A 24,232-nucleotide genomic window follows, 5' to 3' on the forward strand; every position below is an offset into this window, starting at 1 on the left:
TCCTTACTTAAAATGTCCATATCACTGAAATCTGATACTGTAACCATTTCCAGAGAAATGACTGTTAATATGAATACAGGGATTTTTTGCAGTATTTGTACAATACTCGTTCCCTCTATCATCTAAACCATGACCCTCACACAAAACTCAATTTAGTTATCGTGTGTTTACTGTAATTGCTTCTGCCCTATGGAACAAAACCATATCCAAAATGCTCCCTCTGTTGAAATATTCAAATCCTTACTTAAAACTCATCCTTTATCTTTAATAGCAAGTATAGTTGTACTTATTGCTATATTGACTGGACTACAGTTCATATGTAACTACTTTTTCCCTGTCTACAGGCAATGGCTGTGAATGTCGGGGTAAGAGTAGTCCGAGGGCCAGAATGGAAGTGGGGCAACCAGGATGACGGCGACGGTCATCTAGGAACGATCGTAGAGATCGGTCGCCAGGGGAGCAGTACGTCGCCAGACAAGACAGTCGTCGTCCAATGGGATTGCGGGACAAGGACCAACTACAGAGTGGGCTATCAAGGAGCGTATGATCTGCTTCTATATGATAATGCTCCAGCAGGTATTTATAATCTCTCACTCTTCGGGGCCCGATCAAATCAAATAATAATGGCAGTAAACTATACTTATGGCAGTTTGGGATATGTTTCTAGGTTACATGTTGCCTTATCAATTACATGCGTTACATTTCCTGACTGACTTTATTCACAGAATATTTTCGGATAACAGCTCATTAGCCAATCAGTAACTGATTTCGTACACAAAAGTACCTGATGATAATGATGATTCATTATGATTGGCTTGTCAGTAATAGTAGCAGTGGCAAGAGTCAAAGTAATAGTAATAATAGTAGTAGTAGTAGTAGTGGTGGTGGTGTTGGTGGTGGTGGTAGTAGTAGTGGTGGTGGTGGTGGTAGTAGAAGGAGAAGAAAAAGAAGAAGTAGTAGTAATAGTAGTAGTAGTAAAAGTAGTGTAAGGGTTTGCAATGGACGTGCACATTTTAGTTTGCACTGAAAGCAGCAGTCATGCATTTTGCACTGGCAGTAATTTGGTATGTTCAGAAGGGGATTGGTACATTTGGTAAAGGCTGCTGCAGCTTTATGTTGCTATTCGACTCCTGTCTGAAACTGACTATTGTTTATGTATTCTATCCCTTTTTAGAAGTGATAGTAGCAGAAATAGTAGCAGAAGAAGAAGGAGAAGTAGTATGGTAGTAGTAGTAGTAGTAATAGTAGTTACTGCTAGTATAATACTAGTGGTTGTGCAAGTAGTATTATCATCATCTTCATTTTCATGTACACTATTGATGAAAATATCAAAATTGTGTTTTGCAGGAGTAAAGCATCAAAACATCACATGTAACGGGTGTAAACAAGAAGGGATCCTAGGTATGAGGTGGAAGTGTATATCTTGTGAAGACTACGATCTCTGCTCAGTCTGCTACTTTGCCGGAAAGCACGACCCTAATCATGAGTTCATCAGGCTGGTCACCCAGAGCTCAGCAGGGTATGTATATATCTGACATCTTCATTCAATCATTTTTTAAATTTCATTTTTTTAATTTTCAATTTCAATTCATTTTATTCAATCATTTAAAAAATCAATATACAAACCAAAATATATACAAAATCATACATGAATGTACAGTATAGTGTAAATGATTAGGGGTGCCCCTAAAAGCAAAAGCTTGATGAGTGGGACACCCAATACATATATATATATATATATATAAACGTACATAAAAAAATACATAATTTTAAAGATACAACGCCAGTTATGGTAACAGTTTCAAATGAGTTTGTGCAAAATCCAATTCCAGAATTTATGCATTATCAATTATCACGTTACATCATATGGGAAAGCTGCAATGAAAAAATGCAATTTATAGTGGGATCCCTTCTAAAAGACACAGACTTTTGACAAGTTCCCTGAGGCTCCTAATACATGTAAGTAACGAAGAAGGATTAATCAACATATTGAAATGTTTAAGAGTTAACCTCTGCAAATATTGCGTAATTCTACTCAAATCACTGGTCAACATTCACAGGCCACACTGTTGCTCCTAGATAAAAAGGAAAATCATGATAAGCCGGATCATGGATATAGAATGGCTAGATCATGTAAACCCAATGTGCCAAAGAGGCAGAGTAAAAGTGCAATCAGTGAGCCTTGACTTGAACTTTGAACAATTAATTTACGCCATAAGTTAACTTTTTAAGAAAAAAAATGAGATTCTGCTATTTTGCCCCGTCGCTGTTTGTTACATTACAATATCAATGATACTTTTCTGTTTGTATGTTTATAGCAATCGTGTATCCAAACGGCAGAACTGTGCAAAGACTCAGGTCAGGGGTCTACTTCCTGGCGCCAGGGTCGTCAGAGGTGCAGACTGGGATTGGGGTGACCAAGATGGTAAGTTCAAAGATTAAACTGTATAGATTTTTAATGCTCTGTGTATATCTAATTAATTTGTTACTTATCTGGAAGGAAAAACTACGTTTACCGTTTCTGTAGTTTTATCAGTCTCACATATAATTTTTTTAATTTGCAAAATTCATATCCTCTCCCCTAAAAAAATGTCATGTGTTGCTTGGAGCTTAATCTCTTATTACGATTCATGGCTGTCAGACTGCCCCTCTTGAACCCCCCCCCCCACCCCATAAAACTCATAATTGTACTAAAGTGGATCTGTGTCGTACATGTACATGTACACACGTACATGTATGCTGATAATGCAGCAGTGCACTGAAATCAGCTTAAATCTCTTTCATCTTTGCTTAAAAAAATAATTTTTTTCAGCCAAAGCTATATTCCAAACACTAAAAATCATAAAAAAGCAGCTGATTTCCAAAATTTAAGATGAAGTGTAGCCTGTAGGTAAAATTTTGAGTAAAAACGTCCAAGATTTGGAAAAGATTTACAACGCTTTTGCTCATTCCGTCCGCCCATTACCAACTCGGAAGCACAAGACACATTGGGAGGGGGGGGGGTTAAAGTAAACCACCATGTAGTTGAACCTTAATGTATTTATTTTTTATCTTTGTTAGAGTATCTAGTTACAGTTAAGTCAAAGGTAACATAAATCACATTCAAATCAAGTTACACAATGGATTATAAATCATGAAACATTGCAATGGTCACAGTAATGACAAAATCATATTTACATTACTTAAATTTTCCTTAAATTAATCTTTAACTCTCCCTTAGGCGATCAATCTTTTCTGTGGTCTTTTTTCTAGCAATGCTGTACATTTCCAGACATGCCAACCGTTCCCCTTTTTAGAGTATTTGTTCTGCTTTTTACTATGAATACGCCAATATTTTTAAAAAATGTTTTGTTATTTCTTTGTTATTTCTGATCATGGAGTATGTATTATACACAGCGCGGGACACTAGCGCCGGTCTGACAGTCCCAGACCAGTAAAAATCACTGTCGGGCCAGTAACTTGTTGCATGAAAAGAACAAGCAAATTCTTGCCTACGAGCACATGGTTAAAAGGCTGAATTATCAAGTTTTCAAGTAGAGTCATTTTCACCAATCTCACAACAGGCTGGCGATTGTTATGTTGAGCCAAATTTTTTTAAATACTCTTTTTTGTCAACAAATACTTTTTTTTCCTTCTAAGAATACTTTTTTGGTTGTAGAAGGTTGGCAGGTCTGCATTTCTATCCATTTCTTATTTTTCTAACAAATGAATGTTTTAAACAAAACTTTTTTTATTTCCTTTTTTGTTACTGTCCAAGTTAATTTCATATATAGATCAAAATGCAATGTGTTTCAATAATTTTCTTTTACTGTCATTTTCTATTTCAAGCAATTGTTTGACATTTAATTCCTCTTTTGCATTGTAAACGTCTCGCAAAACTTTTGATGATATGTCTTGATATGTTATATTAATAGGCGGAGACGGAAAAGCAGGGAATATCATCAATATCCGTGGTTGGGAGCAGGAATCGGGCCGTAGCGTTGCCAACGTGACGTGGGGGACTAGTCTGACCAACGTCTATCGGATAGGTCACAAGGGAAAGGTGGATCTCAAATATACCAAGGATGCAGCCGGAGGTTACTACTACAAGGATCACCTCCCTAAACTTGGTATGTGATATAATAAGAATGAGATTCATCCTGTGGAAAATTTAGCTTTCGAATGATGATGATCGTGATGATAATAATAATAACAATAATAATGATAATGAGATATCTTTGACCAAACCTCATTAGCCTTGAACAACAGTGTCAGGCTAGGGAAAGTGAGATAATGACTTTTACCATAAGGCATTTTCCAGTGGCATTATGTAACGTCTGTTAGCCTTACATCTTGATTTACCATGGCTCAACCATGTGTGATTTATATGCTGCCCCTGCCAAACCCCACCCCTTCCAAGGCTGGTGATAATGCAAAGATCTGCTACAAATCAGTATTAAAGATAAATTCCAGTTGTGGGAACAATCTCAAAATGATTTTTTACAGAATTTAATATAATGATCACCAAAGTGTCTGCTTGTATGAATAAAAAATATGTGCCAAAGGATTCTGGAAGAAATTGTGTAATTGCTGAGAAATAAGCAAAATAAGCGCGGATTCTGTCACTTCCGTCGGGTCTTTATTCCAGCAATAATAATACACTGTCCCACGTGTGCCTATCTGTGTTGGCGATCTTCAGTGTGATAGTTTTTTAGCTAGATATTATGATTTCACAAAGTTCAGTTTATGTAACTGTACCAGATCTAGATCTACGATGATATATCAATACTTTACCTTGGTTTTACAGACTTTCTCATGAAATCAGTGTTTTACTGCAACTACGTTCATTTAGCTTTAATATTACCCTTATTTATCCTTCTTTCTCTCTTCCCCTCCCCTCCTCCCTCTCTCTCTCATTGTGCAGGTGAGATTGGAGAGCAGAACCCCCAGAGAGCAACCACTGATGAACCGACCGTGACCTTCTGCGTTGGTGACAAGGTCAAGGTCATTCTCACCGTTGACGTCCTCAAGGCCATGCAGGAAGGTCACGGTGGATGGAACCCTAAGATGGCAGAGGTCAGTCACTGCTTTAGAATGATTATGACGTCATTTAGTGTCACTGCTCTAGTTGTGTGCATTGCATTGATTATTCGTGTGATCATGCATGCGCATTAGACTTTTTTTTAATATGGTACCATAACAACAAGTTTTCTATAGTTGCTTATGGGATATTTGTCTGATTTTGGTGCTCTGTGCAATATCCTCTAATACTGCACAGCCACATCAGTTGGACCAAAATTTATGGTTTTAATGCAACATTGAAACACCCTTTATAGATAATAATCTTCAGTATTTTGACCAGGGTGTAGCGATGCAAGGCTACTTCTACTACTATTAATAATGATAATAATTACCATATTTACACGCTGCGTCGGCTCGCGGTGCAGACCTGAGAGCCGGTGGAGAATCGCCTTTTTTATGCACGTAAACACGAATAACTTGCACCGGCCCTTGTTGCAGACACAGCGATTTTGCTCCGGCAAAATAGTAGGATCAGAACCGCAAGCCGGTGCAGACATGGCAATTTTTCTCTATGTAAACACGAAGCCTGATCTACACCAGGCTTCGTGTAAATTTACGTAAATTTTACCACTGATCTTTGTTTTTGCCCTGCGAGGTGGGGCAGCGTGTATATGCGAGGCAGGATAATCTGCGAACCATCTTCATCGGCTTGCGGGTCTGCGCTGCGAGCCAATGCAGCGTGTAAACACGGTAAATATGACTCTTAAAGACTTGTATCAATGCTTTAGAGTGCTGTGGCACTTAAAGGGCTAACCATTACATAAGCCTTTTGAGAAGATTTTCAAAAGACTCAACAGAGATATTATAAAATACAATTTATGTGAATATTTCTAATATCTATACTTTTGTCAGGTAGACTGCATGAGCTATTTGGCAGGAGATCTTTTATAGCTTGCTTGATTTTGTAATTTTTTTTTCCATTAATGATACAGTATGTTGGGAAGATTGGTCTAGTGCATCGTGTAACTGATCGAGGAGATATCCGTGTGACCTACCCGGGCTGTGGTACAAGGTGGACCTTTCATCCAGCTGCTCTAAGCAAGGTTAGTTCCTCTAAAATATGATTGATTATAGTTATTATAGTATACAGTGTTTGGGCAATTCTGTAAAGTAATTAGAATCCCATTTTTTCCATTCTTACTTAATGAACTGCGTAAGCCATGACAATTTGTGTAGAAGATCATTATCATGATCATCACCGCCACCACTATCATCATCACCACCATCATCATCATCAACATCATCAACATCATCATCATCACCACCATCATCAACACCACCATCATCAACACCATCATCAACATCATCATCATCACCAACATCATCATCATCCTCCACATCATCATCATCATCATCACCACCATCATCATCGTCATCATCGTCATCACCACCATCATCATCACCACCATCATCATCACCATCATCATCATCTCCATCATCATCGTCATCACCACTATCATCATCACCATCAACATCATCATCATCACCATCATCATCAACATCATCATTATCATCAACATCATCATCACCAACATCATCATCATTATCATCACCATCATCATTATAACCACCATTATCATCAACATCATCATCACCATCACCACCATCATCATCATCATCACCAACATCATCATCATCATCACCACCATCATCAACATCATCATTATCATCATCATGTGCAGTTGAATAATGATTACATATCTGCAATTCACATCTCGATTATACAATACAATGATTTGTCAGAATTTGCTATCTATTGCCTCATCTGCCGTTGTGCAGAAAAATGGCATGACATATAAATAGCTTTGGTTTCATAACACATCAATGGGTTGTTTTTATGTATGTACAGGTGAATTCCTACGCTGTAGGTGATGAAGTGACCATTTTATCTGACATGGCGTTGGTCAAGAGATTACAACCTGGTCATGGGGAATGGAGTGAAGGCATGGGAGCAGTGAGTATAGCTTTGATCTTTAGAGTCCCAATCTAAGTGGGTTTGTATCCATATGGGTCTAATAGCAGATGGTCTAATTCTTAGATCGTCTAACACCATCATGGCTAAACCCACTTGGTCTACTAGCAGATGGTTCATTCTTCGATAAAAAACAACATTCATTAATGTTATGTTAATGTTATAAGAAAATGTACATAATGCTGTTTCTTCTATTATCTGGTCATAGACCAGTCCAAAGATGGGCAGTTGCCTTCAAATTTAGTTTTGCTAATCAGTTACTGGTACATGTATTGCTTTATTTGTACTCTCAAATTTTACTTTGAACTTTTATTTTGAACTGTTCTGTATACACATTATGCATTTTTATGTAAACATGTTTATAAGTATTCAGGACCCCATAGAAGACCACTGCATATTAGTGAACTGTGCTGTTTATGCATTATGCATTTTTATGTAAATATGTTTACTATTATTATTATGATGATGATGAATGAATGAACGAACAAACGAATGAATGAACCAACGAATGAACGAACAAACGAATGAATGAAGATATACATGTAGATAAGTAAATCAATTAATTAATGAATAGATATATATAGAAATAAATAGATTAATGGACAATAAAAAAAAAATAATACGATTCTTTGATTCCGCACTCAGACTCTCGGCAAGAACGGGAAGATTCTCAAGATCTACTCCGATGGAGACCTTCGAGTGTCCGTGGACAAACAGGTCTGGACGTTCAACCCTGCTTGCTTGACCCCTCTTGAGAGGTCAAATAAACCTGACCTGAATAACACTATGACAGCGGACAGAGCAGAGGAATTACAAGGTGAGTGTTCTTTGATATGCAGAGACGGGACCCATTTTCATAAAACCTGTTGGGATAACAGATTTGCAATATCAGTTTTAAGCTACTCAAATCATTCGAATTGATTGGATGATAGTGAACTTGCTTTAGAAATTCTGCATTTCTTTGGAATGCAGTAGAGGTTCTTTGGATCAGGGGATAGTGATCTCTGGACTGTGATTCAGAAGGTCTTGGGTTCAATTCCCATCATAACACTGATGCCGTGTGATCATAAGGCTGATTTTATACGCCTGATCAATTCTTCAAAAAAAAATCCATAACAAAGGAAAACTTTAAGGTGATCAATCTTGACTTTTTAAACCCTAATAGAAACAGGTTATTTGGATTCATCTGACAGCCAGGGAGGAGGGGGGGGGGGCAGCTTTCACCCCCCCTCCCCGATCTTCAAGGCTGTATGTTAATTTTTCCAAAATCAGATTTTCTTATGTGAATTAATTATGCTGATTTATGCATAAAATCAAAATATGCTCTAATTAACTCAATACAGCCCTAAACTGGTAAATCTTTATTCACAGACTCTTTGGAGGGTTTGAGTATTTGTGTTTTTAAAAATTGATATTGCAATTTTTTCTTAAAAGGATGATGATGACAATCCAGAAATCGCAAATAAATTAATCAGTAGGTTGGAAGTTTTCTTATCAACATTGAACAGATCCTTTTTTGTGAACAATATAATAAAATAAACTTTATGTATGAATTTATGATTTTTTTTCTCAGGTAATCTGCATGAGCTATTGCAGGAGATCTTAACCCTCAGAACCCCAAATGAAAGTCCTGATAAGTTGGTCAGTGAAGCTGCTCAAGGGAACAAGAGGGTGGTCACAGAACTTGTTGCGAAGCATCCTGAATGGGTAGGTTTGAAAGCTAAAGGAACAATGTTTATTGAGTAATTATGTGAGATTTTGATAAAGAGCTGATATTACAAATGTTTTGAAGCAATTGATATTACTCATGGTCGTGGTGGTGATATTGGTGATTTTATTGATGATAGTTATTCTGATGATGATGATGGTGATGATGAGGATGATGATGGTGATGATGATGATGATGAGGATGATGATGATGATGATGATGAGGATGATGGTGATGATGATGAGCCTTGCCTGACATACAAAGAAATAAAAAAATGCAAACAGAATTCCCAGTTTTGTAGCCCATTCATCGATAACTGGTTCCATAGCAGAATAGTCCATGATTTTTCCCCTTGAGATGAACACCTCCATAAATTTAGATAGGGCAATAAATACCAGTTGATTCACAAGCAGTGATAAATTGAATTCAAATTGATCAGAGGGCCACGAATGTCCTGGTGACATGTCTGCGGGCACAGACCCTGATTGAAACTGATCAACAAATGGGTCTTCAAGCAAGACTAGCACATATAAAATTTCACGATTTGAGAGGGCCTACAATACACTAATAATTGTAGGATGCTCATTCAGACCACTCATCTCATGTGAAGTAAATACACAGCAGACTACCTGCTGACTGGCCTCTAGTCCCCTCTCAACTGTCTTTGAGGTCCGTTGTCCCCTTCCCCATTTGTACTGTAATATAGAAACATGACCTAAGAAAATTGCCCTTTCCCTAAAAATATCAAAAGATATTTGCATTCAAACACTTATATCCCCTTTTTTTCAACTTTAATCTCTTACCCCTAAAAATATGATATGTGTAAAAGCCTGTTTCAAGCACTTTATCCCCAGCTTTTGACTTCGAAACTGTTTCAGGTGAATGCAAGGGTTTCTGGGAAGACCGCTTTGCAGGTAGCTAGTCACCAAGGTCATCTAGAGGTTATCAAGGTTCTTAGTCTCGGCAAAGCGTCGATGGAACTCCAGGATCAAGATGGCGATACTGCACTCCACTACGCTGTCTTTGGGTAAGTCAACATTTAAAGGCTTGGTCCCACTGCACTTCCGGATACAGAGAGGATGTAAAGCGGAAAAGAATCTTGCCATCCGTTGGAAAACCTTATGTATCCGTTGTGTACAATTTGCATACGTGTTTCATACACTCTATATCCATCGAGCATCCGTCCACTGTGATTTCATTGTTTGCCCATTTTGTCCATTGTCTGGAGCGGATGAAAATGGATGGAGTCACCCCAAAATTTTGCATGTCCGCTGTATCCGTAATGAGTATGTTTTGTGTCCATCAGCCATTGGGACCAGGCCTTCAGCTGAAACAAGTAATTGAAAAAAGAGAAAAATATCCCCCTTGATTATCTATTTGACACAAAAGGAAAGTAAAAGCCATAGTCAGATTTAATTAAATAGTGGACGTAAAAATCAAGCATCGTGGTGTAGCGGTTCTGACTCTTGCCTTGCAATCAGAGGGTCATGTGTTTGAAACTCACCATGGCTTAGCGTCTTTTGGCAAGGCGTCAATCCACAATTTGCCACTCAGGTGTTAAATGGGTACCCAGTAGAATGCGAAAGTCTATTAAGTATGTCTAGCAATTGAGTCTTGGAACTCTTGTAGGAATGCTCTCCAGGGAGTGGAGAAGGTGCATACATTGTGTGCAGGCATGTCAGGATCCGACGACCGGGGTAATAATAATTGCAATGTAAAGCGCTTAGAAACAAAGTGTAATAAGCGCTATATAAATGCAACTATTATTATAAAAACAAAAACCATTCAGGAGAAGTATATGTTTAATTAATAGATTTCTGAAAGTTTGGAAGAGTGATACTGCTCTTCACTATCCCATTGATAAGTCGACCAAAATAAAAATAAAAAGAATTAACCCATTGACAACTGAAATGTGTATTTTCTGTCAGCTTTGTATCTAGCGATCATTTTGTTCTAGTATGCAACAGCTTTTAGAAATAGTGGAAGGGTCACGGTGCAGCGGTTCCGACTCTCGTCTTGTAATCCGAGAGTTGTGTGTTTGAATCCTACTGCAGCCTTGTGTCCTTTTGCTAGGCATTAATCCACACCCAGTTGCTAAATTGGGCACCTGGTAGGATGCAAAAGCCTAGCAATTGATTTTGGAAACTCTTTTTGGAATGCTCTTCAGGGAGTGGAGAAAGAGCGGTTCTTTGACATTTGCTCCGGCGACAATTGCTCCACTCTAAATTCCACACGCTAATGGAATAACCAACTTCAACCATGGGTTTAACACTATACCCTACCTGAAACCTAACATAAAACGATATTGCAACCTTAACCCTAACCCTACATCTTAGACGAAATTAAGCCCAGAGCAATTGTCGCAGGAGCAAATGTTGTGTCAGTGAAAGAGCATGATTTATATAATTTATGGGCAAACCAGGATCTGATGACTGGGGTAGTGAGCACATAGATACGCCATTACAATATATTATATATATATATCAGTTGTGGCAAAGATCCCAAAATGAGTTCGAACAGAATCCAATAAAATGACCGCCCAAGTGTTTGTATGTATAAATAAAAAAAATATGTGCCAAATGGCTCTGGAAAAAAAATGTTATTGCTGAGAAATTAGCAAAATAAGCACAGAATGGTATGGTCAGGTATTTTTGCAAGTAATATTGATCCCCTGCCCACATATGCCTTTTTGTGTTTGCGATCATCATAATTATTGGTTTTCAGCAAAGATTTCGTGATTTCATAAAGATAAATTTATTTCAATGTACCAGAACTAGATCTATGATAATATGGTAGCATTTAACCTTGGTTTTAAAGACTTCCTCATGAATTGATTATTTGCTGCAACTACTTTCTTTTATCTTTAAAGGGCCATTTTAAAAAGTGGAATATTGTAATTATTATTACTAAGAGATTAAGTACTTTGCCTTATCTGCACTATAATAAGTAAATTTTGAGGGAAAAGGATATGAAATTTAAAAACTATTTACTCTGAAGTTTACTTTTACTTTTATAAAATGAAATTTTATCAGTAGATGTGGTGGAATTTATAACCGACCACAAACGGAAAAATTTCATGAAGCTTGGGTCTTCTTGTATATTTGCAGGAAACAGCCTGACATTGTAGAGTATCTGATCAGCAAGAATGCAGACATGAACGTTGTCAACAAGGGTAACTGTAGCAGTCTGCATGTAGCGGTCAATAAAGGCTTTGTGGACTGTGTCCGGGTGCTACTCAGGCATAGATGTAATCCTAATCTACAGGTAAAATTTTTAATTTTTCTGATGAGCATTAGTACTTGCAATTATAATGGTGTTGTTGAGGATGATGATGGTGGTGACGATGATGATGATGATGAGGGTGATGATGATACTGTTACTGATGCTGCTGATGATGATGATTATGATGATGGTGATGATGAGGATGATGGTGGTGGTGGTGGTGGTGATGAATATGATGATGATCAATGATGATGTTAATGATGATGATGATACTGTTACTGATGATAATGAGGATGATGATTTTGATGAGGATGATGATAATGTTACTGATGATGATGATGATGGTGGTGGTGATGATGATGATACTGTTACTGATGATGATGGTGGTGGTGATGATGATGATACTGTTACTGATGATGATGGTGGTGGTGATGATGATGATACTGTTACTGATGATAATAATGAGGATGATGATGTTGATGAGGATGATGATAATGTTACTGATGATGATGATGATGATGGTGGTGGTGATGATGATGATACTGTTACTGATGATGATGGTGGTGGTGATGATGATGATACTGTTACTGATGATGATGGTGGTGGTGATGATGATGATACTGTTACTGATGATGATGGTGGTGGTGATGATGATGATACTGTTACTGATGATAATAATGAGGATGATGATGTTGATGAGGATGATGATAATGTTACTGATGATGATGATGATGGTGGTGGTGATGATGATGATACTGTTACTGATGATGATGGTGGTGGTGATGATGATGATACTGTTACTGATGATGATGGTGGTGGTGATGATGATGATACTGTTACTGATGATGATGATAATGATGTTGATGATGTTGATGATACTGTTACTGATGATGATGATAATGATTATGATGATGGTGATGCTGCTGCTGATGATGATGGTGATGATTATGATGATCATGAAAATAACATTTATCCCTGAGTTCCATGTCCTTTTTCCATTAGCAATCCATTTTCAGTGAAAGTAAGATGAAAACCATTTTCTTTCAATCAAGCTATTTGATCTCTCCAGTGATTTTAAGCATTGTGAATTTCTACACCTTGGGCCTGTCTTTCAAAGTTATGCTAAAGATGCGATCAAACTCAACTTGAGGTTGATCTTAATTTGTATCTCTTAATTATAAAAATTATAAGATAAAGCCCATAATTTGTTTTGATTGATTAGAAAAGTAATATCACAAATTTTCCCATCACTACCAAGAATCAATGTCAAAATCTCATTACACTATCTCTCTACTTTGGTAGGACCTGTATGGTGACACTGCACTCCACGACGCCATCGCAAAAGACAACCGCGACATCATCGATCTCCTAGTTGAGGCTCACGGAGCAGACCTGAGCCTCAAGAACAGGAGAGGATTTAATGTTCTTCATCATGCTGCTCTCAAGGGCAATAACTAGTGAGTCCAGAAAATTTTATCTTTATCGATGCAATTTTGTATTATCATATTGTACAGCACATACTTAGCTTGTTGTACGCCAGCGAATGGCTGGCTGAATATGCAACGTTCATAGCATCATACACATGCCATCCAAAATGTACCGTTGCCTAATTTAAGAGGTGCCGTCACAATACAGTTCAATTTATTGAGCTTGGTAAATAAATGCATGTGCAATTAGCTGAATGCGCACTGCTGCTGCAGATATAATGCACGCTTGAATCTAGTGCTGTAGCCGAACCGCCGAACCGAACGGTAGTTCGCCGAACATGGCACTTCCGAACCGAACAGAACCGAACCGAACACTAAGACTTGGTTCGGAAGTTCGGCAAAAAAAAAAAAAACGGCTTTCAGCTAATAAATTTATAAGTTTACACCCTTTCTAATCATTATATTTGCGAATTCTCTATTTAATCTTCTTTGCAATTGTATGTTGGAAGTACGCGCTCATTTTGCGGTTACTAGATTTTGTTTTCATTTTCATGTTGACATTGTGGTTTTTACGGCCCTGATTAAGAAAGGAGATCCGATGAATGATGTTGCGCGAGCTTGCGCTATAATCATTTTACTGGCTTTCATCATCTCTCGCTCTGTGGCCGAATCGCCGAAGCATGGTAAAGAAAACCAAAACTGTATGAGTGTTCATTGGTTAAATCTAATTATCTAAAATATTGTTGTTTTTAGGTGGCGAACAAGATTCTTGTTTGAAAATCTTCAAAGTATTTTGAATGAACGAGCTCAATAAACTGAAAGTGAAAGATGAAGTACCATTAATATTACGAATTACGATACGATGTGATTAAGATCGTAACTCGTGTATTGTTGCGGCGGAGAATAAAGATCTGATTGAGGTGATTGACATTATTATTGAGGTGTCGGCTCGCTACTGTCTAGTTTTCATGATTTTAGGGAGAAGTAAAGAGTTTTGAAAACGAGAGATCCAATGAAAGTGGGAAATAAAGTGAGTGACTGTTAGAGATGGAAAGGAGAGACGCAAAACAAATAATATGAGATGAGGTGAAGTTATCTTTTTTATTATTAACAATCAGATGAAAATAAAAATCAAACACTCATGAATGATTACGGTATAGCATATAGCAAGATCCCCTTCCCCTCGTTGACAAGTTGAATGAAGATAAAGCCATGCGGAAACATTCATCTCTTGGGGGAAAATGACCCCCAATCTTTACTTTTTTTTCCCTTTCTTATCAACTTCTCAAATTAACCATAAACAATTCGATGATCACTCTACTCCCCCTGTCCCATTACAGTCGTAAAACTTTGCATCCCACTTGGTCTGTATGTTCATGGTCGAATGAAATCTGACCAATGAAATCATAGAAATCTCGGGAACATGCTCTACAATCAGTGAGCTAAGTTTCGCGAGGAGACAAAGCACGTGGCTGTATGTACCGATGCGACAATCAGCGACATGCGATTGGTGGTTTAGTTCACCCATCGAGCCAATTAGCGAAAGGCGCATTACATAAGCACGCTTTCTTCGACACGCCCCTGGCCCTACTATATGCCTACAGTTCAGTGCACTGGCGCTGGCCGCCTCGTATGTGATGCAATTGCCAATCACGTTTGGCCGGACTGTATATATAAATATTCATGAGCTCAGAGTCCCGCTACAAGGGGACTGCATGCGCTGGCATGGCCTAGCTGGTATGATGCGAGCGTAGTTAATTTGGCAAGTATCCAAAGTGTGGTCCAGGTATGGACGACTAGGAAGAGTCGCCATTTTAGAACTGTGAGTTACCCAATAAATCTGTCATCAGATAATCAAATTCGAGATAACAGTTGATTCGTTGAGCGCTATAACTTTCATAGTTTCATGTTAACAAGATAGAGATAAAATGGTTTGATGTGACAGAGGTACACGCGAGCACATGCAGTCAATCAAGTACAAATTGTCTACCGGTACGCTACGTATACCTGAATGAACTATAGCTTTATATCAGTCTATCATTACCAAACCCCGAACCGAACCAATGTTCGGCAAATTTCTGCCGAACCTTGCCGAACCGAACCGAACCCGAACATGGCGCCTGACTTGCAGCACTACTTGAATCACTGCGAGCTAGCTACACATGCTGCTGCTTAGGGATTTTGCTTTTTGCTTTAAGATATTTTTTCCTCATTTCCATGGATTAACCTGGGAAAGGGTCTATCATTCTTCATATTTTTTGCAAATTTCCGAGGCGTTGTAAAACACATATAGCGAAAATTCTTATCCTCGCAATGGCGGTCTTTCATTCTGCCAATGAACTCCTTTATATTGACCATTCTCCAAATGGAGTTGGAAAAATCTTAGAATATCAGCAATAAAAAGACTGAATAATGACATCTGGCCCCATTTCATAAAAAGTTGATATGATAGCAACTCTTGCTGGAATGTCAACTACCATGATAACAGTGAAAATTTTGCTTCCTGGTTGGCTCTTCCAATGAAAGTTGATATTCTGACAGGTGTTGCTATCATAGTAACTTTTTTTAATATTGGATCTTGGATCTAAAATAAGGCCTAAGTTTGGCCGTCTCGTATGCTCTTGTAATCAAATTTGACCGAGTTACGCAAAAACGTCACTTGGATTATCAGCAACTTTCGACAAAGGATTATCATTTTTTGCTTGGAAATGTGTTGCACAGTGGGGTTATTACATGTAAATGCACTTACCATTTGACGTTAGTTGACAATTAGGTTGCTTACATTCTTGAGCCCATCTTATCGTATGATTCCATTGAATCAAAATTACAGATTCCAGTAAGTCTGATTGACTTTCACTGTTAATGGTGTCACATTACCATGAAATCTGGTGATAGACAGTCTTTAAGTGGTTTTCTCTCTTTTCAGTGCCACTGAGAAATTGGTAACCAAGGCCAGACAGCTTGTGAACCTGAAGAAAGACGACGGCTATGCTGCTCTTCATCTAGCGGCTCTCAATGGTCATAGAGATGTGGTTGAGACCCTATTAGTACAGGTATGTCCTGTTTAACTTCATTTTGAACTAGAATATTTGATATTTGATACAAATAAGACAAAAAACAGTTTTGAACTTGTTTTCAATTTGCACTCCCTAAAATAAATGAAAAAGAAAATTGTCAATTCCAGGAAGGCCCCATATATCCTATAATGTTCAGTACAAAATATCCTTTGAATTTAACTGAATTAGGAAAAAAAAAAGCCCTTCAAAATATACATTTTGTAAGTTGCAAAAGGGCCCCATAATCGCGATATGGTTCAATATGAAATATGATTTGGAGTAGGACAAAATATCCTGAACATAAATATGATTTTTTGTCTCACCTGCATAGCAGAGTGAGACTATAGGCGCCGCTTTTCCGACGGCGGCGGCGACGGCGACGGCGGCGGCGGCGGCGACGGCGGCGGCGGCGGCGGCGTCAACACCAAATCTTAACCTGAGGTTAAGTTTTTGAAATGACAGCATAACTTAATATGTATATGGACCTAGTTCATGAAACTTGGCCATAAGGTTAATCAAGTATTACTGAACATCCTGCATGAGTTTCACGTCACATGACCAAGGTCAATGGTCATTTAGGGTCAATGAACTTAGACCATGTTGGGGGAATCAACATCAAAATCTTAACCTAAGGTTAAGTTTTTGAAATGTCATCATAACTTAGAAAATATATGGACCTAGTTCATGAAACTTATACATAAGGTTAATCAAGTATCACTGAACATCCTGCATGAGTTTCACGTCACATGACCAAGGTCAATGGTCATTTAGGGTCAATGAACTTTGGCCGAATTGGGGGTATCTGTAGATTTACCATCATAACTTTAAAAGTTTATGGATCTGATTCATGAAACTTGGACATAATAGTAATCAAGTATTACTGAACATCCTGTGCAAGTTTCAGGTCACATGATCAAGGTCAAAGGTCATTTAGGGTCAATGAACTTTGGTCAAATTGGGGTATTTGTTGAATTACCGCCATAACTTTGAAAGTGTGTTGGTCTAGTTCATAAAACTTGGACATAAGAGTAATCAAGTATCACTGAACATCCTTTGCGCATTTTAGGTCACATGACCAAGGTCAAAGGTCAATGAACTTTGGCTTAATGGGGGAATCTGTTGAATTACCATCATAACTTGGAAAGTTGATGGATCTTTCTCTTGAAACTTGGACATAAGAGTAATCAAGTATCACTGAACATCCTGTACGAGTTTCAGGTCACATGATCAAGGTCAAAGGTCATGTAAGGTCAATGAACTTTGGCCACGTTGGGGGTATTTGTTGAATTACCATCATATCTCTATAAGTGTATGGGTCTAGTTCATAAAACGTAGAAATAAGAGTAACCAAGTATCACTGAACATCTTGTGCGAGTTATAGTAGTTTTCAAAATCAGCACTGCTGCTATATTGAATCGCGTGATGCAGGTGAGACGGCCAGAGGCATTCATCTTGTTTCACTACCCCACACCTATTATGTTTTTTAATGATATTGGTAAAAATATTTTTAAAATGATATTAAATGATTTATAATGAACTGCAAACTTTTCAAATCCAATGTCTGCTCATTGTGCGATCCCTACTCCATTCTTTCATTATTCTCATCCCTTCCATCTTATTCTCCTCCTCCATCCTTCCTTTCCTTTCCATTGTAGGGGCACGGTGACATGAACGTGCGGAACAACCGTCGTCAGACCCCCCTGATCCTGGCAGCGGGCCAAGGCCACACCCATGTCATCGAGCTTCTGGTGACGAAAGGAGCCGAGGTATCGGCCGAGGACGAGGACGGCGATACAAGTCTACATCTAGCTTTGGTTCGGCAAGAAGTGTATGCTGAGAGAGACGATTCACCCCTCATTCAACTGGTAATATTTCATGTACTGTATTGGCCCTTTCTTTAAGTTTTAAAGGACAAGTCCACCCCAACCATTAATTGATTCGAATAAAAAGAGAAAAATTCAACAAGCATAACACTGAAAATTTCATCAAAATCGGATGTAAAATAAGTTATGATATTTTCAAGTTTTGCTTAATTTCACAAAACAGTTATATGTACATCCTGGTCGGTATGCAAAGGAGGAGACTGGTGACGTCATCCACTCACTATTTCCTTTGTAATTCATTATATGAAATATGAAATATTCTGATTTTATCCTCATTGTCAAGTGAAACAAAGATTAATTCCTCCCGGAACATGTGGAATTAGCATTGTTTTAATACTATATGGTTCAGTCAAGTTGGTTCTTATTGTCAAATCTGTAAACATGAAATATTGTATAATTCAAACAATAAAAAACAAAAGAAATAGTGAGTGATGGACATTATTGACTGTCTCATTTGCATGTCACTGAGATGTGCATATAACTGTTTTGTGAAAAATAAGCGAAACTTAAAAAGGTCATAACTTTCTTCTTTTACATCCGATTTTGATGAAATTTTTAGTGTTTTGCTCGTTAAATTTTTCTCTATTTATTCAAATCGTCATTTTTCTGGGGTGGACTTGACCTTTAAGTTGTTCCCTATCTTAGGCAGCTTATAGTCTTGGCATAAGAGTGTTTGTTGAGAGAGATGACTAAGCAAATTGCAATTTCTTCCAAAATTGGATCGGAGACCAGCGGTAAGGTGATCGATGGGCTTTAGGCAGCTTGTAGCCTTGCTGTCTCCTATGACATTACGAGTGTTTGCCAAGAAAGACAACTCACTTTTCATTCAGCTTTTAGCATTTTGTATGTATAAAATTGTCCTCGTAAAGTTGTGTTGTATAGGGTTTGCAGTGTGCCACCTGTTATGACAAATGGTTTATACTGTGAGAGACGACGCACCTCTCTCCTAACAAGTAGTACTACCGGTATATACATTTTTAGCTCAGTGCTATTATAAAATATTTTTATTGAGATTTTCAGTAATTTTGAATTGAAGCAAATTTCTGGCAGACCTTGCAGTCTTACATGGTAATGGGTTGTATGTTTAAAAAGTTTGATTTTATCTTTCTTTCTGCAGTACCGAACCAAGATAGTCAGTGGTTTGGTGGTGAACATGGCGATAGCGACGGTCTGTTTCTTGGTCAAGGCCGGAGGTAGTCTAACTCATAGGAACCACCAGAGCAAGTCTCCGTTAGACCTGGTCCTGGATATCAAGATCAAGAACTACCTGTTGCAGCTCTATGATCAGAGAAGGTGAGAATAAGAAGAAAATAATAATGATAACAATGATAATGATGATGATGATGATGATGATGATGATAATAATGATGGTTATGATGATGATGATAATAATGATGGTGATGATGATAATGATGATGATGATGGTGATGATGATAATAATGATGATGGTGATGATGATAATGATGATGATAATGATGATGATGATGATGGTGATGATGATGATAATAATGATGATGATGATGATAATAATGATGATGATGATGATGATGATGATGATGATGATGATGATGATAATGATAATGATAATGATGATAATGATGGTGATGATGGTGATGATGATGATGATGATGATGATCATGATGATGATGATAACAATAATGATGATGATAATGGTGATGATGATTTTTATGATGATGATGATAATCAACGCAACGCAAGCCATGGTGAATACTAGAGTCAAGTAATGTGATTGTTTTGATTCTCTATGATTTTTTAATGCCAATGTTGATTTACTTTTACTTTGAGCATGACAATAAATTTTGAATATCTATTTATTCGGTTGTTTCTTTTGTGTTTCATAGACAAAAGCAGAGACATGATAAAGATTCCAAGCAGGGTAGAAGACAGAGGAGCGCAAGTCAAGAGAGACTCCTGGCTAGCAGAGGAGATACACCAGGTAAAGCAATAGTATACAAATAAATTGTTTATGAGTGCAAAGGACAGAATACTTTATTTATTTGGTGAAAAATGAAATGAATGATCCATTCAACGAGGGGTAGCTGAGTGGAGTGCATCATTCATTTTATCTTTCACTGAATGAAGTATTCTGTCCATTGCACGAATGAAAAAAAAAAACATAACAAAACCCTAACCCAAAAATTAGAACATTTGAAGCTTTACAGGGAGTTACAGGAAAAAGTATGATTTTGCATACTAATTACGCATAAATTAGCATAATCAATGCATGAAATAAATACTAAACAATTTTGTTGAATATGTCCTTGATAACCTGCGTGCCAATTTTCGGCGCGATTGTGCGGACGACGGCCGAGATCTCAAGGGGGCGCCTGCGAGGCCTCTCCCCGGCCATATGATCTCCCAAAATACCACTAGATAGGGTTAAAACTTATCAAATGTCACAGATTTCTGCAGTTTGATGTAATTAGTAGCCTCAGAAAAAAAATTAACTGTTTTTTAAATTAATAACTATCAACAAAGATATACTAGTCTTATCACATTATCTCTTCTGCAGGTACCTCCCAGAATGTCCGAGGCCCATCCACCCCGGCCGGACCGTCCACACCAGCCGGACCTCCTGCGCCGGCCGGACCGTCCACACCAGCCGGACCTCCTGCACCCGTGGAGGGTCCCTCGGGGGATTCCCCAGCCAACCTTGAGGCGATCATGTCGGACTGCAGGATGTGCGAGAAACCCGCCAACTGTCAGTTCAAACCCTGCGGCCATCAGGTGGCGTGCATGGACTGTGCGGCACTCTTCCAGAAGTGCTACTCGTGTAAGGTATGTATGTCCATTCATCCTTTATATTCAGTCTGTAATGTTTCCAAAAGATCCTTATTACTGTTTTATTTTTCAAGTTTAAAATCACATATCTACAATTTGGTTGCAATAAGATTTTAGTGCCATCCTGTCGCGTTGTGTGCTCTGGGCATCAGGGATTTGTGCTGATGACATTCTATGTTGCTCTGGCACTATGGCCCGAATTCACTAAGGTGGTTGTTAAAACCATCAGTTGAACCCATGGTTTATGCAGATTTCCTGTATAAATTACGCTTATTTACCGCATATATTAAAAATTGTCCAATGCTGATGTGCACTTTTGTCACAGTGCGCCAAATTGATGCCTGTTGCCATGATTATCCATGTTATTTTATTCATGAGTCCACTGTTTGAAGAGTTGACTCGTTAATTCAAAACAGTGGATTCATGGATAAAATAGCGTACTTACCATGGCAAAAGGCATCAATTTGGCACACTGTGACAAAAGCGCACATCAGGACATTTATATAATATTGACTGGCCTTGAGGGGAACTTCAAAAGTTTTAAGGGCAACATATTTGACGTTTCCAGAAAGAAGAGCCAGTCAGTGTTATTATTATTACCTACAGTGTATTTGAGGCTGTACAATGTGCAATTCAAGCTATTATTTGGAACAATTTATATGCTTGTTTGCTTATCACTACTTCTGATTTCAGGTTATTCACAAACTTAGCAAAGTAATCCTTGCCAAGCAATTAATTGTGACGTAAATTGTTAACTTGCAGTCGCACACATACATTTAACGTGTAGAAATATTGCGCCTGGGTTTGTGTATGCACATTATCTACAATGCGTTGGTTCATAAACTGGTTCCAACCAGATTTCTCAAATATTGAAATTAGCAATCAAAATCGGTTTCAACTGCACAAGCGCACTAGCAGAAATATGGCCAATATTGTCCTCTGTTTTGTACAGGATTCCTATGGGCAAAGCCCTGGGAGGGCAACATGGCAGTTGTTTACCCCGTTGAACTTGGATTGAAAGTAGCCAGCGAAATATGACATTTATTTTTCTGCTAAAATGCCTTGTATAGGTAGTAATTTTTGATATACTTGGTATTTAAGTGTAATTTATACAGGAAATCTCCATAAACCATGGGTTCAACCGATGGTTTTCAAAACCACCTTTGTGAATTCGGGCCTATAAGTCTGTCAATGCTACGCTTTCTCAAGAGCAGAATTATTTGCAATTTTATACAAAAAGGTGTTTGCATGAAAATATTTCCGTTCCATTCTTAGGTATTCGCAAAGCTCTCTCATTTTCTCTCGATTTGTTGTTGCTAGGCGGAGGTCAAGGACAGAGTGAAGGTCGAGGAAAGGAAATGTGCAATTTGTTCTACAAACAAGGCTGAAATTACGTTGGTACCGTGTGGGCATCGGAATGTGTGCAGAGGTGAGTGTTGACCTACTCCTAGACCCAAGTCATATGGGTCCCGTAACACAAAGCTAAGCAATGATCATACAACATTTTTCTACGATTGATTGCATTGACTACAATGTACAATTAATCATGAAAATCAAGCTTACGATGAATCGCTAACCTTTGTGTTACAGGCCCCTGGTTTGTATAAAAGGCCCCTTTGCATAAAAGTTACTATCGTGGTAACTTTGCCATCCAATGGTAACTACCATGGTAACAATGCTAATCAGCCAATCAGAATCAAGGATTCCATGAAATTTACCATTGGATGGCAAAGTTACCATGATAGTGACTTTTATGCAACGGGGCCCTGGGCTCCGTAACACAAAGGTTTGCGATGAATTGCAAATATGAAAGAGCCGCACTGATTGGTTCCCGGTCAGTATTTTAAACAGGGTGCGCATGCAACGATGATCTTGATTGGTCATTGACATTTAGCGATTGATTGCAAACAGGGCCCTGGTTCTTTTAGTAGATGGTCCAATACTCAAAATCGTCTAACACCATCCTGGCTTTGCCTGAGAGTGAACCTGGCGAGAACGTGGAGGCTAAAATTTAATAAGCGCTTTTCAAAGAAAACAGCTGTCTTGATTTTGGGGGAAAAAAATATGTAAAGAAACTAGATATTCTTGGTTGATCCTTTAGATACTCCCAAAACTCGTCATTTATAATAATAATAATAATAGAGGGTATTTATATTGCGCACATATCCACCTTGTTGGGTGCTCAAGGCGCTCCTATATTACCCGGCTAAGCTAGGCGTTCAAAGCGCACACAGCTCCTTGAGAAATTACTTCCTACCGGTACCCATTTACCTCACCTGGGTTGAGTGCAGCACATTGTGGATCAGTTTCTTGCTGAAGGAAATTACGCCATGGCTGGGATTCGAACCCACGACCCTCTGTTTCAAAGTCCGGAGACTAATCCACTGGGCCACAACGCTCCACTATATATTCTTATGGAAAAACAAACTCTCCACAGATTTGAATGAAAACTTCTTGAGTTTTAGCATTTTGACTGAAAAGCCATAATTTGAGGAAACAAACGCTTAAGTGGAACATATGCAGGTATACATAAAACACAGATTGACATGCATTATCGATCCATACATCAACACAACCATAAATATTTTTGGTGAAGTTTCAATTAATTAAATCTGAACGAACCTTGAAAATAATTATATGTAGCCCATAAATCAGGTATATTTTAAAAGCTTACACAGACAATTTTGATGGAAAAAACAAAATTTTGTTTAAATTTGTACCCCCACTGCCCACCTTAAACAAAAACACAATATTTGTACATCAAATTCAGTATCAATTCCACCTATGTTTTTATTCAGATGATTTTGCACATAATAATAATTGATTGTACATAGTTATCATTGTAATCGAGCATAAACATCAGCCCTGCAATCAAAGACTACTCTATGTTTAAAGTTGAATTAAGAAGACGATTCCAAATATTGAGATATTTACATTAATAGCAACCTTACAACCCCCCAAACACTAAGAGGTGATTCGACCCCCCATTTTCTTTTTTCAAAATAGTGAATTTGAACGATTTATCCCTACCCATTTTCCCTGAGTTCGCTCCTGCAATGCCTACCGAGACGGGTGTTCTTTGACTGTGACGTCACCGGGGG

The 24,232-nt window shown here is 38.1% G+C and overlaps 1 protein-coding gene across 2 annotated transcripts in view; it reads left to right on the forward strand.

The window, feature by feature from the left end:
- The window catches only part of LOC129275758 (E3 ubiquitin-protein ligase MIB2-like), a 37,061-nt gene that overhangs the window by 3,529 nt on the left and 9,300 nt on the right, over positions 1–24,232 (forward strand). For both annotated transcript variants that reach the window (XM_064109849.1, XM_064109850.1), the window contains exons 2-19: positions 345–576; positions 1,348–1,519; positions 2,319–2,425; positions 3,915–4,109; positions 4,904–5,055; positions 5,994–6,104; positions 6,911–7,015; positions 7,679–7,850; positions 8,607–8,740; positions 9,620–9,768; positions 11,849–12,005; positions 13,266–13,420; positions 16,317–16,443; positions 18,102–18,311; positions 19,447–19,622; positions 20,192–20,286; positions 20,863–21,128; positions 22,452–22,560. In XM_064109849.1, the coding sequence (XP_063965919.1) occupies positions 348–576; positions 1,348–1,519; positions 2,319–2,425; positions 3,915–4,109; positions 4,904–5,055; positions 5,994–6,104; positions 6,911–7,015; positions 7,679–7,850; positions 8,607–8,740; positions 9,620–9,768; positions 11,849–12,005; positions 13,266–13,420; positions 16,317–16,443; positions 18,102–18,311; positions 19,447–19,622; positions 20,192–20,286; positions 20,863–21,128; positions 22,452–22,560 (2,821 nt within the window). In that variant the 5' untranslated portion in view covers positions 345–347. The remainder of the gene's footprint in view (positions 1–344; positions 577–1,347; positions 1,520–2,318; positions 2,426–3,914; positions 4,110–4,903; positions 5,056–5,993; positions 6,105–6,910; positions 7,016–7,678; positions 7,851–8,606; positions 8,741–9,619; positions 9,769–11,848; positions 12,006–13,265; positions 13,421–16,316; positions 16,444–18,101; positions 18,312–19,446; positions 19,623–20,191; positions 20,287–20,862; positions 21,129–22,451; positions 22,561–24,232) is intronic.

The sequence above is a fragment of the Lytechinus pictus genome, chromosome 14 (genome assembly GCF_037042905.1).
Source record: "Lytechinus pictus isolate F3 Inbred chromosome 14, Lp3.0, whole genome shotgun sequence".
In the NCBI taxonomy this organism is placed as follows: domain Eukaryota; kingdom Metazoa; phylum Echinodermata; class Echinoidea; order Temnopleuroida; family Toxopneustidae; genus Lytechinus; species Lytechinus pictus.